Source organism: Leguminivora glycinivorella, chromosome 27 (genome assembly GCF_023078275.1).
Source record: "Leguminivora glycinivorella isolate SPB_JAAS2020 chromosome 27, LegGlyc_1.1, whole genome shotgun sequence".
NCBI classification, from domain to species: domain Eukaryota; kingdom Metazoa; phylum Arthropoda; class Insecta; order Lepidoptera; family Tortricidae; genus Leguminivora; species Leguminivora glycinivorella.
Window position 1 is genome coordinate 5,052,424 of NC_062997.1, and position 12,949 is coordinate 5,065,372.

The following is a 12,949-nucleotide window of genomic DNA, read 5'->3' on the forward strand; positions in this document are numbered from 1 at the left end:
TACTTAAATCTTAGGCGGCGGATGCGGCTGAGCGTCGACAAAGACCAAAATATAGCGGTCTGGGTCAAGAGTACAATTTTGTTGCTTTTGGCTTTGAAACTCTTAGCCCGTGGGCAAACGCGGATCCAGCTTCATGCCCGGGGGGGGGGGGGGTCACGTCGCGCTGTCTACAAAAAATGTTGATGCCACTGGCGACCGTAGAGCTGGCAGCTTCCTCGCTCAGCGCATAAGCTTTGCGATTCAGCGACGAGGTAGTGTTGCCAGCATCTACGGAACATTGCCGAAGGGGGAATTTTTATTTTAGTTTTATGATAATTTGGGCTATATTTAGATTTAAGTAGGTTAATTTACATGGTTTATTAGTTTATAATTTTTGATACAAAGAAAATATGTTACATTCAGATTTACATTTTCAATTTATACTTAAACCTAGTGTCATGAGATATACCATAGTTATCTCATATCCTTGATCCTAGACCAAGATTAGACATGGGCATTTTCGCGAGAAAAAACGCAAAAATATTTTTTCTATAAGTAAATATTATGTTATTCCTACTCTGTATCTAGGACAAAAAAACGTCAAAAAAATATTGTCTCAATGTTTTCTATTGTTTTGCCAACTTTCGACTTTGTAACTGCTATACAAATTGTTTAAAAATGGTAATGAAGCCAAAAAATGACATTTGGGACGCCTCATCTAGTAGGATCGAAACGGCTCGTGATTCTGAGTAGGAAAATCATTGAATTTGCCTATTTTAGACAAAAAATGTGTCTTTTCTCGCGAAAATACCCGTCTAGACCCCAACTTATGTTGAGAAGCTCTCCCTATTTGAGTCCCAAGTGAACTAGTTTGGCGGGCGGAATGTTAAAATCATACAGTTTAATTTATTATAAAAAAAAGTTTAACATTCCGCCCACCAAACTAGTTCACCTTCGAAGATTTTTTTTTTTACCTGAGGCCCCACGTGAACTGGTCCAGGATCATCAGATAGTCCGTGGTAGCCTCATCGCCCTGTACCCAGCCGCCACCGGCGAACTCAACGCGCCCCTCCTGCACCAGGCCCCGGAAGGTGGTCCTCGTCGCTGGCCGCTGCTCCTTCCACCAGCGCCAGAAATAGCTCACTTCGGAGAAGGTGAATCTGCAAGTAATATCTTTATTTACATGAGCAATTCCCGAAAAGTTTGTACATTTGATTTTGTTAAAAAATGGTAGGCTGACAGAGTCCATGATGCTGAGCAAGATCCAGTAGGTTTCCCAAAATATCCTGGATAGTATGTACGAAACCTTCCTTTTTTTGTTATCAGCGGGCCGATTTTTGAGTCTCACGCGTTCGAATTCAGAATTGTCACTGAAAATAATAGGCGAGTCACCGTTTTCAACCGGTATTTTAGTGACAAAATCCCGTATGCGAGATTCGAAAATCGCCCCGCAGATTTCTATACAGAATAGAATAGAATAGAATAGAATATCTTTATTGCGAACCATGGTACACGTAGAGTTGTTACATTTCATTAAAATAGAGCGACGTGGCGCCCTGAGAGGGCATTGCAAAGCAGTCTTATATCTAGTTATCGTAAAACAAAACAAATACTTAAAAGTAGTGTCTACATATTAGCGAATTATTTTGTCCTAGCCTATTTTTGTATTCAGTAAGTAGGAATACTTACTAATATTTAGGTATACTCAAGAGAGCACATAGGTTAGGAAAATACGGAACATAGGTTAGGAAGTACATTTTCGGAAACAAACAAAAAATTTCCCATATAACCATAATCGGTCGCCGTTCCTACGCAAATCCTCCTATTTTGTGTACACACAGGTCTTCGGGTCTCAATGCTTAGTCGCAGTACGGTCGACGTTTAGTCGCGGCGACCCAAATGGGGACGATTGGTAACAGGCACAAATGGTCACAGAAGTGACAGAAGTGTGCACTACGCGTGCACACATTGTTACCGTTTGGCGACTACTTTCCCAAAATCATTCGTTCATTTCATTCTTTTCAAATGGCGACTGTCAGAGACGTCAAAGTAAAAAAGAAATAAAATCATTTGACATTAAAATGTAATGGCGTAAGAATTTGTTAAAGATAAAATATTGTTTGCATTTGTAATATAATGTGGGCTAATTACCATGGCCAATTAAATTGCTCGAGTGATTTCATAAAATAAGTCTAAATTTATCAACGCGCCATCAATTTACCTCAGTTTAACCAGTAATAATATTATTGACTACTCGGTGTTTGCGTGTTATGTATATTGATTGGTGAAGTTTTAGTGCTCCGGTGCATATACTATACTGAAATAATAAAAATAATGCCTAGAAAACCAATAAAGTTGTTAAAATATGGATTAAGACGGTAATATTCCATGTAAAAAACAGTCGCCAAACGGTCACCAAACGGTCTACAAACGGTCGCAAAATGGTCGCAGCGTACACGCGTGACCGAAAGCAAAATGGCTTCTTGTATTAATTTTTTCCAGGTATCCTCAAACTTTATAAACAATTAAATATGCCGTCGTACTCAGTTGCCCTCACTAAAGAAGATTAAAAAAATTGTAACGTGCGTACCGAGCTGCTGGGTTGTAAAGGATCGGGGATCATATTATTATGGTCTTCTATAGAGCAACTAGTATTTTGCGGCATTTCACAATTGACACTTGTTGAAGTAGTCGTCATTAATATTACTATCAACATTAATTTCAGCGATCTGTACTTCTTTTGTCAAGATTTTTGTATAGATAAGTGTCTACAAATTTGTAATGTTAAAGAGACATAAATAAAACGTAGTAGAGTAAATAATGTGTTTTTTTTGTAACCCAAACAAAATACTTGTAGATACGAGTGCGGAAAAGAGGAAAATCGATACGAGTAGCGATAAATTAATACACGACACGAACGAAGGGAGTGTTTTAAATCGACACGAGTTGTGAATGTCCTTTTCGCACGTGTATCGTACGACGATTTTCAGTACCTAAATCTAAGCTAAGAGTTTCGACCAGACAAGAAAAGAATCATTGCTTGATTTGCTCGCACTACTGCGTTAAAAAAAGCAGCATCTGTACTGAAAAAAACTATCATTGCGCAACAGAAATTCTATTAATATCACAGTAAATACTCTATTTCATTTGATTCCTACTTTTATTGTGTAAAGCAACACTACACTTCATTTTTATCAATAAGAATTAAAAATTATATATTTAATACATTAAGTAACTATAAAGTGCTTATCTATTTGTATTATCATTCTGCACTTTTCTTAACTTTCCCACATTTCTATAAAATGTCGAAGAGTGCTTAAATGGTCGTCGTCGTTTATTATTATTTAATTCGCTCATATTTAAATGATTCAAAGCAACCAGTCCACAACTTCACAAGACAGTTTGAGAAACCTTCGTATTTCAGATTGTCATTTGCGGATACAGTGGTTTAGGAGCAGTTCGGTAATCAGACCTACACATGTGTGTACAAATTCTGTCAATGTCACTGTCAGAAACAGTTCTGACAGTGACAATGACAGCCACAAATTCGTCCACATGTTGTTACCGTTATGTGTGCAAACGTCGACTAATAAAGTGTCGTTAAAAGTCATTCTGACAGTGACATTGACAGCCACAAATTCGTACACATTTTGTTACCGTAACGAGTGCACACGACGACTACATTTTGTTATTGTATCAATACGGTCGCATTGTTTGCACGACGTTACCACGCGTTATGTCACATAATTTGACAGTTAGTTACTGATTTGAAGATTTTGCGACTGAAATGGTTGTATGGGTTACAAAATTTGGATCACGTCTTTGATTTTGATAAAAATTGGTAGGCTGACAGAAATGTACAAACTTTTCGGGAATTTCTGACATATCGAACTCATCCATCGGATGTTTTCAATTTCCCGATACATCTATCAATTCATACTAAGTAAGAAACGATGTTTCATACAAGATGTAAAATGAAACCTCCATTGTATCACTTGGTTTCAGTTTGACTAAAAATATTTTCATATCTCTTCGTTTCAAGCGAAAGATCCCACATTATATTAGTTAACTAGCGTTTTAACGCGTCTTTCGCTTGCTTGGGTATCAATATTGGCAAGTGCGGTTAAACGGTAATATCAATTTTGCGCAATTGGGTTTTGACAGCCCATTAATTTACCTATATATAATAATATGAAAGAGACAGAAAATTCTTACTTTCTCCTTTTATCGTGCAGTAACTCTGATAGGACAGAGTGGAAGATGAGCTGAACGTTGGCAGTACTGATTGTAGGTTTGGCTGTCAAAAAAACAATGTCGTTAATTTCGGAACAGTATAGCTTAAGCTTAAGTTTGATAAATCGCTTTTAAATTTTTATGGGCACAATTGCCGTTTACATACATACATACATACAATCACGCCTGTGTCCCATGAAGGGGTAGGCAGAGCACATGAAACTACTCAGGTTTCAGTGCCACTCTTGGCAAATAAGGGGTTGAAAGAAAACGAAACTGTGACATTGCAGTGACAGGTTGCCAGCCTCTCGCCTACGCCACAATTTAACCCATATCCCACAGTCGCCTTCTACGACACCCACGGGAAGAAAGGGGGTGGTGAAATTCTTAACCCGTCACCACACGGGCAATTGCCGTTTAAATTTTTAATTATGAATAATCGTTAACCCATAAGGAACCGCCAGTCAGACCAAACGAAGCTGGCAACGATTTTGATACTTAGCCCCGTGAAGGGTTAAGTAAAATACATAATTTCTTCGAATTTACAGAACGAGGGACCCTTTTGGCCAGCCTTTTGGACAGTTTTGACCTGGAGTTGCGCCGCCTGTGTGCGCTCACGATATCTCTTTCGTAGGTAGCTCTCTATCTCTATCGCTCTTGCGTATTGGCGCGACAGAGCCAGACTACCTTCCTGCAGCGTTTCGGTGGCGATTCGCGTCGCAGAAATGCCATTCGGCTACGGGGCATCATGATACGTGATACTTTGAACGTAATAACAACCGTGTAGTGACGGGTTAAGAATTTCACCCCCACTTTATTCCCGTGAGTGTCGTAGAAGGCAACTGAGGGATATGAATTCAATAGGGAACCTGACTGTAGTTAAAAAAACATATTTTATACCATGCACGAAATAAAACATCAGATAATTATAAGAAAAATATGGACAGAAATTATTTTTTGATCCAATTTCTATTTAATAAGTCAGGTAGAAATATATAAAGTAACTGAGTTTTTTTTTTTTTTCATTCTTTATTTGAGGTTTTTTCGTTTCACGAAGATGTCGCCTAGAGTTGACCGTGACGTCACTCAATTCGATTTCATATAAATTCCATATTAGCTAGTCGTTCAAATTCGTTTTGACAGTTCTTAAAAAGAAGCTGATTTGACTAGGAGGCGAGTATCCTATTGTGGAGTAGGCGAGAGGCTGGCAACCTGTCACTGCAATGTCAAAGTTTCATTTTCTTTCAACCCCTTATTTGCCAAGAGTGGCACTGAAATTTGAGTAGTATCATGTGCTCTACCTATCCCTTTATGAGATACAGGCATGACTATATGTATGTATGTATGTATGTAATGACAACATTTCATAATATGTTTGAGAAAAAGTAGGTACCTGATTTCACTTGTAACTAACTTACATCCGTAGTAGTACTGGTCGTATGTCTTCACCCATCCCGCGTCCATGTGTGAGTGTGGAATGAGATGCACGTTCAGCGCTCCTTCTCTCGTCTGCGGACATTGCTGTAATGGCAACAGAAATTAAATAAGGAAACATGGGGTAAGATTGAAAGGGTTTTATTGCGGGACAGAATAAAAATCCGCCTTTTGTTACTCCAGGACTGTTATTCATCATTTACAGGGTCGTGCATAGATATTTAAAACCCTACATAAAATTCTATTCCCCAAAGTCAGCGTCCGCCGGCTTCTCCCGCATGCACGCAGCAACGAAAAAATTGAAAACGTTTGGCTCTGCAACCATGGCAACGCATTGTTATAACGATACTGCGCGCGTGCGCGGGATGGCTTTGGGCAGCTGTGCTGACAGTGCAAACCTTGCCGTTAAAAATACTAAATCTAAATCGGTTCATCCGTTCGGGAGCTACGATGCCACAGACAGACAGACAAACAGACAGACAGATAGACAGACAGACAGACAAACAGACAGACAGACAAGTCAAATTTATAACACCCCGTCGTTTATTCTAGAAAACTATTAAAAACTAAGTAACATGGTCGTAGAAAAAGTATGATTTGCAAAATAATACTCGTGGCGTTTTTATTAACAATTTTCGGCTTCGTCTCAAATTGTTACCCACGCCACTCGTCTTTTTTGAACTCCTTTAAACGCCTGTTGCATAAAATACTATAATGCTTCATTATACGGAACATTTTTCATTTTACCCCTCAAGGACACTACGCGCTAGGCCAGACCGGTCGTCCAAAAAAGACCAAAAAAAAAAAAAAAGAAGAATAAAAATATAGACCCTGAGACGTCCCGGAACAGATATAACTGGAGAAAATTGATTAGCAGAGCCGACCCCATATAATAACCTAATCACAAAATTAAAATTTTGAAAAACCCCCGACCGCGACCTAGTGGACCGATTTTCATGAAACATGGCTAAGAACACTCCCGACTACTTAACACAGTTTTCAAATAAAAAAAACTAAATCGAAATCGGTTCGTCCGTTCGGGAGCTACGATGCCACAGACAGACACACACACAGACAGACAAACAGACAGACAGACAGACAGACAGACACGTCAAACTTATAACACCCCGTCGTTTTTGCGTCGGGGGTTAAAAATGGAATAAGGCAGAAGAAGAGAGAGAGAGTTATCAATATCTCCCTGAATGTACAAGTGAATGATGTTTAGAGATAATTTATAATACAACAAAGATTGCAATACATAAATAAATATAGGGGGGGCTTACACAGATCAACCTAACCCCAAACTACGCAAATGGGTAGGATAGGAAACTAAGCAATACCACAGATCAAATAATACTGCAATACATACTTATATAGATAAATACATACGTATATACATAGAAAACATCCATGACTCAGGAACATATCTGTGCTCATCACACAAATGAATGCCCTTACTGGGATTCGAACCCAGGACCGCGGCTTAGCAGGCAGGGTCACTACCGACTGAGCCAAACCGGTCGTCATGAATCCACATTGTATTAAAATTTCGTTAAATTGACAAAATATTACTAATATTATAAATGGGAAAGTGTGTCGTTTGTCCGTCTTTGACGGAAAAACGGTGCGACGAATTGACGTGATTTTTTAAGTGGAGATAGTTGAAGGGATGGATGAGAAGGGATAACATAGGCTACTTTTTGTCTCTTTCTAACCCCCCACTTCCCTGAAATGGGGAGGTGGAAGTTTATATGAAGCATTCCACAATTTTTGAACTTAACGCGAGCGAAGCCGTGGAAAAAAGCTTGACTTTTTATTGATTAATAGTTATTTGTTATACAAGGGGGCAAAGTTGTATTTTAACGCCGAGTGTGGAATTGAAAAACGAGCAAGTGAAAGGATTCTATAGTTGAACCACGAGCGAAGCGAGTGGTTCGAGAATAGAATCCTGAACTTGCGAGTTTTTTAACACACGAGAAGTAAAATACATTTGCACCCGAGTGTAACACAAAACTTTTTCCCTCACTATAGCGAGGAAACTACAACGCAAAAACTGCGTTTATCACTACTTCCAGTAGTTTCACAGGTGGTAAATCATCTTTATTACTAGATTCAACTACTTTTATCAATTTTAAAGCAGTTAATTTGACTTTATTCAAGGTCAAATTACTTTACTCACTAGTGGATAAAATGCGTTTTAACTCACTGGTATTGTAATATTCTGACCCTATAAATACCTAACTAACATCAATTACCTATTTAGTTAACCTACATAACCATACAATAATTGAAACTCTAAAATTTATTAAATAAAATTAATTACCATGAAACGAAATCAATCAATTAAGTTAATATCTTAAATTGGATCAGTATTTTGACCTAGTGATCGTTTAGTGTCTATGTAGAACCCATTGTTGTAGCCGCAAATAGTAACCAGTCCTTTTCGCATATTATGAAACAATAATGCCCTATTACACCCTAATAACCCTAAAATGTCAATAACCAAAATACATGGATTAAGTTCACAGCATAATTCAGAGTGAATAATAAATTATAATTAAAAGATGGAGTTTAATCAAATATAATCAGATTGTTATAGTTAAATAGAACATAAACAAATGAGCATAATTATGTCAAAATTAAAATAACTAATGTTTGTCAGTAAATAATCTAAAATGTCACCATATTATAATATAGAAAGTCAATAGTAAATATAATACAATTTAAAATATTTTCTTTTTGGGGTTATAGATGTCGCTCCGCCTCCGCGACAGTCCATGGCCATCATCCAGTTACGGGTCAGACCCCTGCCCCAGTTCTGAAGGAACTATTTTGTGGTCCTGAAGGGACATCTTTTCATAATGACAGGACTACTTTCATTTGCCCGAGCCATTATGTTGTGACACTTTCATCACCATAAAGAGGACTTTCAAAGGGACAATTTAAAATATCAAATACTGGTAGTAGAGCAGTGTATCTGACCACTCCAATTCTCCAGAATTCTGTAATTTTGTACATCATTGTTTTTGTAGGTATTTATCAAAATAATATTATCCAAACTGTTAATGTAGTCATTTTGTATCACCTTTCGGACCAAAATAAACCACGATCTTGCAACTTTCTGCCTCGATCCAGTCTAGACAAATCATTTATGATAGGTATTTGGAATAATATGACTTTATATTTGAAAGCCATTATGTAAAAATCACAGGTTCATAGATAACAGAATAGACAGACAAACTGCTGAGGGACAAGCTAATTAAAAATAATCATTTTTATTTTAAAACAAAATGAATTTACAATCTTACATTATATTGTGAGTTGTTTAATTTTATTATTCCCACAATATATTTATTTACTACCAGTAGGTATACAAGGGATCAAAAATATATATAAAGTCATAAATGTATATGTCGAGTTTGTCAATTGTCATAAATAAACATAGTTAATATAAATTCCTATAAGCCCTACTAATCCCAATTCAATAATTGAACATCATTAAACGCAAGCCTTCCTGAGCCTACAGTGGGATTCACTCAATCTATGCACAAATGTACAACATTCATTTATTTATTTATTTATAAATTCACTCACACAGTTAAAGTCTAACATATTAAGTAACCAAATCCCGTGTTAAAAATGTATAATTGAACTTTCTAGAAAATGAATAAAGACTTGAAAAGGAGAAAACAATTTTAATTCTAATATTTCCTATACCAAACAAAATCCTAGCCCTAACAGCTAAACTAACCATCTTCTCTACCGACATATTAGCAAACTAGCGATCCGGATCGCACATTTAATTTACTCGCGTGATTTTCCGAAAGTGCAATGGAAAATCTCTAGCTAAAGCTAACTAAGACGGGCGAAGAATAACCCTTTGACCTGACACCCTATTTCTTCACGTGGGCTGGTTCTCACACTAGGGATTGGGACAGCAAGAAGTCAGCCAGACGGGTAATGTTAAATAGGAAAGTTGGACAAGAACCTGGCAAATTTAAGAAGTTTAGATAACAACTCAAATCGTCCAGATTCCAGGAGCAAAATCCTGTCTTAATAAACGCAGGAAACTGCCAAGAGCTCACTTGGACTCTACTAAAATAACCCAAGAAATGTCCCTTGGTTGACTAGGGCTATAGTTGAACACCGTTAGGTTACCCGCCCTATCCCTCCAAAGAACTGCAAAATATCAGACCAGTTCATCCTACTAAAATAATCTACCCCAATTATTATTTACAAAAGTTATTAATTAACTAACAAATCTAAGTAATATATGAAATCCTTCAACAAAGATTATTCTAGCGTAAAATACCACTAAAGCAATCCAAGCTAAAACATTTCACACATTAAAACACAATTAATTCTTTAACTAATAAGAAACACTCACAAATCTAACCAAACTTTAAAACTTTAGCAACACTATTGTTCTACAACTCTAAACTCTACTAGTACACTTTATAATACTAGCAGTGATCGAGCTCCAAAACAATAACAATTAAGACACTTAAATTTACACCAATTAAACACTGAAATATACGCTTATTAACAAAATACTCTATATTATCCTCCAACCCAAACCATACCAGTATCATGAAATACTAGCAAAATCAAGGCTAGGTCATAATATAGGTAATCTAGATTTACCCAAATAAACCTAAATAGAACCAGTCTGACGGTCGAGCGGAAGGCTCTCTAATCCCCGAATGCTAATGAATGAATCCCATGCAATGCCTTGCATCCCATTTCAAACATCCCTTCCAAGACTCTGAAATCCCCACTAGCTCTCACTTCCTCACTCCTGATTGGTATTTCTTAACCAACGCTGAAATTCATAACTTCATACAATATTTAAATAAAACATGTTTTATTTCCTGATCAGAATAAGGTCCAATTTGATCTACTCATAGGGCGTGGCCGAACTAAGTTTTTTTCCACATGTTTGGACACAGGATTGGCTCACTAGACTTTTTTCCATTTGCACATGCTTTAAAAATTGTCTCAATCAACGCTCTTTGTAATATGGTTCAATATGGCTTAAATTTGTTTTTATTGGCTAGTATCATTTAATTGTACAGTTTGAAATTTGACACATCTTCCTGTTGATTTGAATTTGACCAGGCAGCATTTCTTAAAATCCCTACTGCAAAACCTTTATGACTTTGAAACAAGGCTCAAATTGGGCTACAAATAATCATCTAAATATTTTGGTTCACTATAAATCTCCAAGCTCTCCATCTCGTATTTCTAAAATATGATCTACTTGAGACAAACAAAATTTTAATTATCGTGAGACCGAAACAGGAATTTAATCAACTAAACAAAAAATATAATTATTATGCTTGCATATGATGAAACATGGAAGCAAGTTTCTGACATGTTACAGTATTAAAGGACAAAACACGTGTTTCCGAGCTAGTGAGGGGAAAACAAATATAGGCACCTACTTACCTTATAACCACATTCGATCTTCTTTCCAAGCACATATTTATTATCCAACCAAGTTAAAGTCAATATTAATACAAGTTTGTTCATTGTTACACAAATTTATTTAAATTTTATTGACAATATATACTTAGTATAGCGATTTTTGTTCAAAAATTATACGAAATACATTTATCTTTACTTATGCAATTACTATAATAACTGGTTATTTAAACAGCTAAATTAACAAAATGATAAAAAAAATTAGCCTCAATACATTTCATTTAAAACTCAGTACCACCTTACAGCACCAATTGAACGGACTTATTGTATGCATTCGGTAACAGGTTACCCGATCTTTGTTTGATGTAAGGCTGAGTTCATAACCCATTCGATTTTCAAAGCAGGGACCGGTATCCCCTTTGAGGGTTATTTTATTATTATTTGTTAAATGCACAGGCAGCTTAAAGCTGATACGTGCACGTCCATGTCCTGATGGACATGGACGTGGACGTGCATACATGGAATATTTGTCGAGTCTGTTTTTAAAAGAGTTCACTGTAGGTGCACTGATTACGGTTTCGGGCAAACTGTTCCACACTCTCACTACGCGGTTAGATAAGAAGTGACGTCTACGGTTGCTACTAATCTGTGTCCGTGTCAACTTCAGGGAATGTCCTCTCAATTTGTCACACACACTCCGAATGAAAATGTCACTTAATTAAGGTACATTATTTATTTATTTATTTATTTAAACTTTATTGCACAAAATATACAAAAATGTACAAATGGCGGACTTAATGCCAAAAGGCATTCTCTACCAGTCAACCATAGGGCCAAACAGAGATTCAATACAAATGGTGCAGTGAGAAAACAAAATGTGTGTTATGAAAGGGTGTTTCGTAAGGTTTTGCTTTATAAAGCCGTTGCTAGTTAAATTTTTTCGTTTGGGCCCTTTAAGCGCTTCATATTAAGGATAAGCGAATAACATGTGTGTTTTACCATATAAGTGTTTTGGTTGTATTACACTGTAAGCTTATATGTGAAATAGACGAAATTGAAATTGAAACCTTTCCTTAGCTCTAAAGTACTCTAAACCCAAGGGATCGGTATTTATAAAAAAAATTACACTTATGGCATTTTCCTATCCAATATTGCTGTTTATAGGTGTCATATATGTATTTTAGTTTACTCTATCCTTAGGTATCTCGAAAGGGTAACCCTAAAACCCTTTGTAGTGTCTATAGCCGTTCAAATAAACGGGTTAGCGCTTCAAAAGGGTTAATCGTTAGGGTTATCTATAAACGGCTGAGCAATTTCAACCCCTTTCTAAACGCAAAAGCGATGGGATGTTTTATAAATTTGTGTCTGTCTGTCTATCTGTCACATCGTAGCTTTCGGATGAACCGATTTATATTTCGTTTTTTTTTTTGTTTAAAAGCTTAATTAGTCGGAACTGTTCTTAGCTGTTTGATGAAAATCGGTCCACTATGTGAGTTATTTTTTTTTACGTGTAAAATGTACAAATTCAAGTAAAACGCAGCCTTACCGATACTGTAACCGTTGCTCCGAAGTCGTAACACAGTGCGGCGCGGAGTAAATATTCAACACCATTGTGGCAAAGGCTTTCCGACAATCGCTGGGATAACGAGTCAATTCCTTGCCGGCGACTATACACCCCACAGAACTATACAGCGTGTGGATTCCATACGGGCGAATAATGTATCCAGTTATAGTATCTGATCATACGAATCGTATAGGATAATCATTTTGTTAAAAAGTGCTATTAATTAAGAGTAATTATTTTTTTTTATCTGGCCAAGCAGCAATGTACCCCGTCCAACTTAATTTAAGATGACATAAACGTCATGTCGTAATGACG

General features: G+C 36.7%; 1 protein-coding gene across 1 annotated transcript in view; it reads right to left on the reverse strand.

The window, feature by feature from the left end:
- LOC125240212 (lysosomal alpha-mannosidase-like) overlaps window positions 1-9,415 on the reverse strand; it is a 53,953-nt gene extending 44,538 nt beyond the window's left edge. The window contains exons 1-4 of the mRNA XM_048148035.1: window positions 9,398-9,415; window positions 5,631-5,733; window positions 4,195-4,276; window positions 954-1,139 (exon numbers count right to left, since the gene is read on the reverse strand). Of these exons, the coding sequence (XP_048003992.1) occupies window positions 954-1,139; window positions 4,195-4,276; window positions 5,631-5,733; window positions 9,398-9,415 (389 nt within the window). The remainder of the gene's footprint in view (window positions 1-953; window positions 1,140-4,194; window positions 4,277-5,630; window positions 5,734-9,397) is intronic.
- Window positions 9,416-12,949: the final 3,534 nt, after the last annotated feature.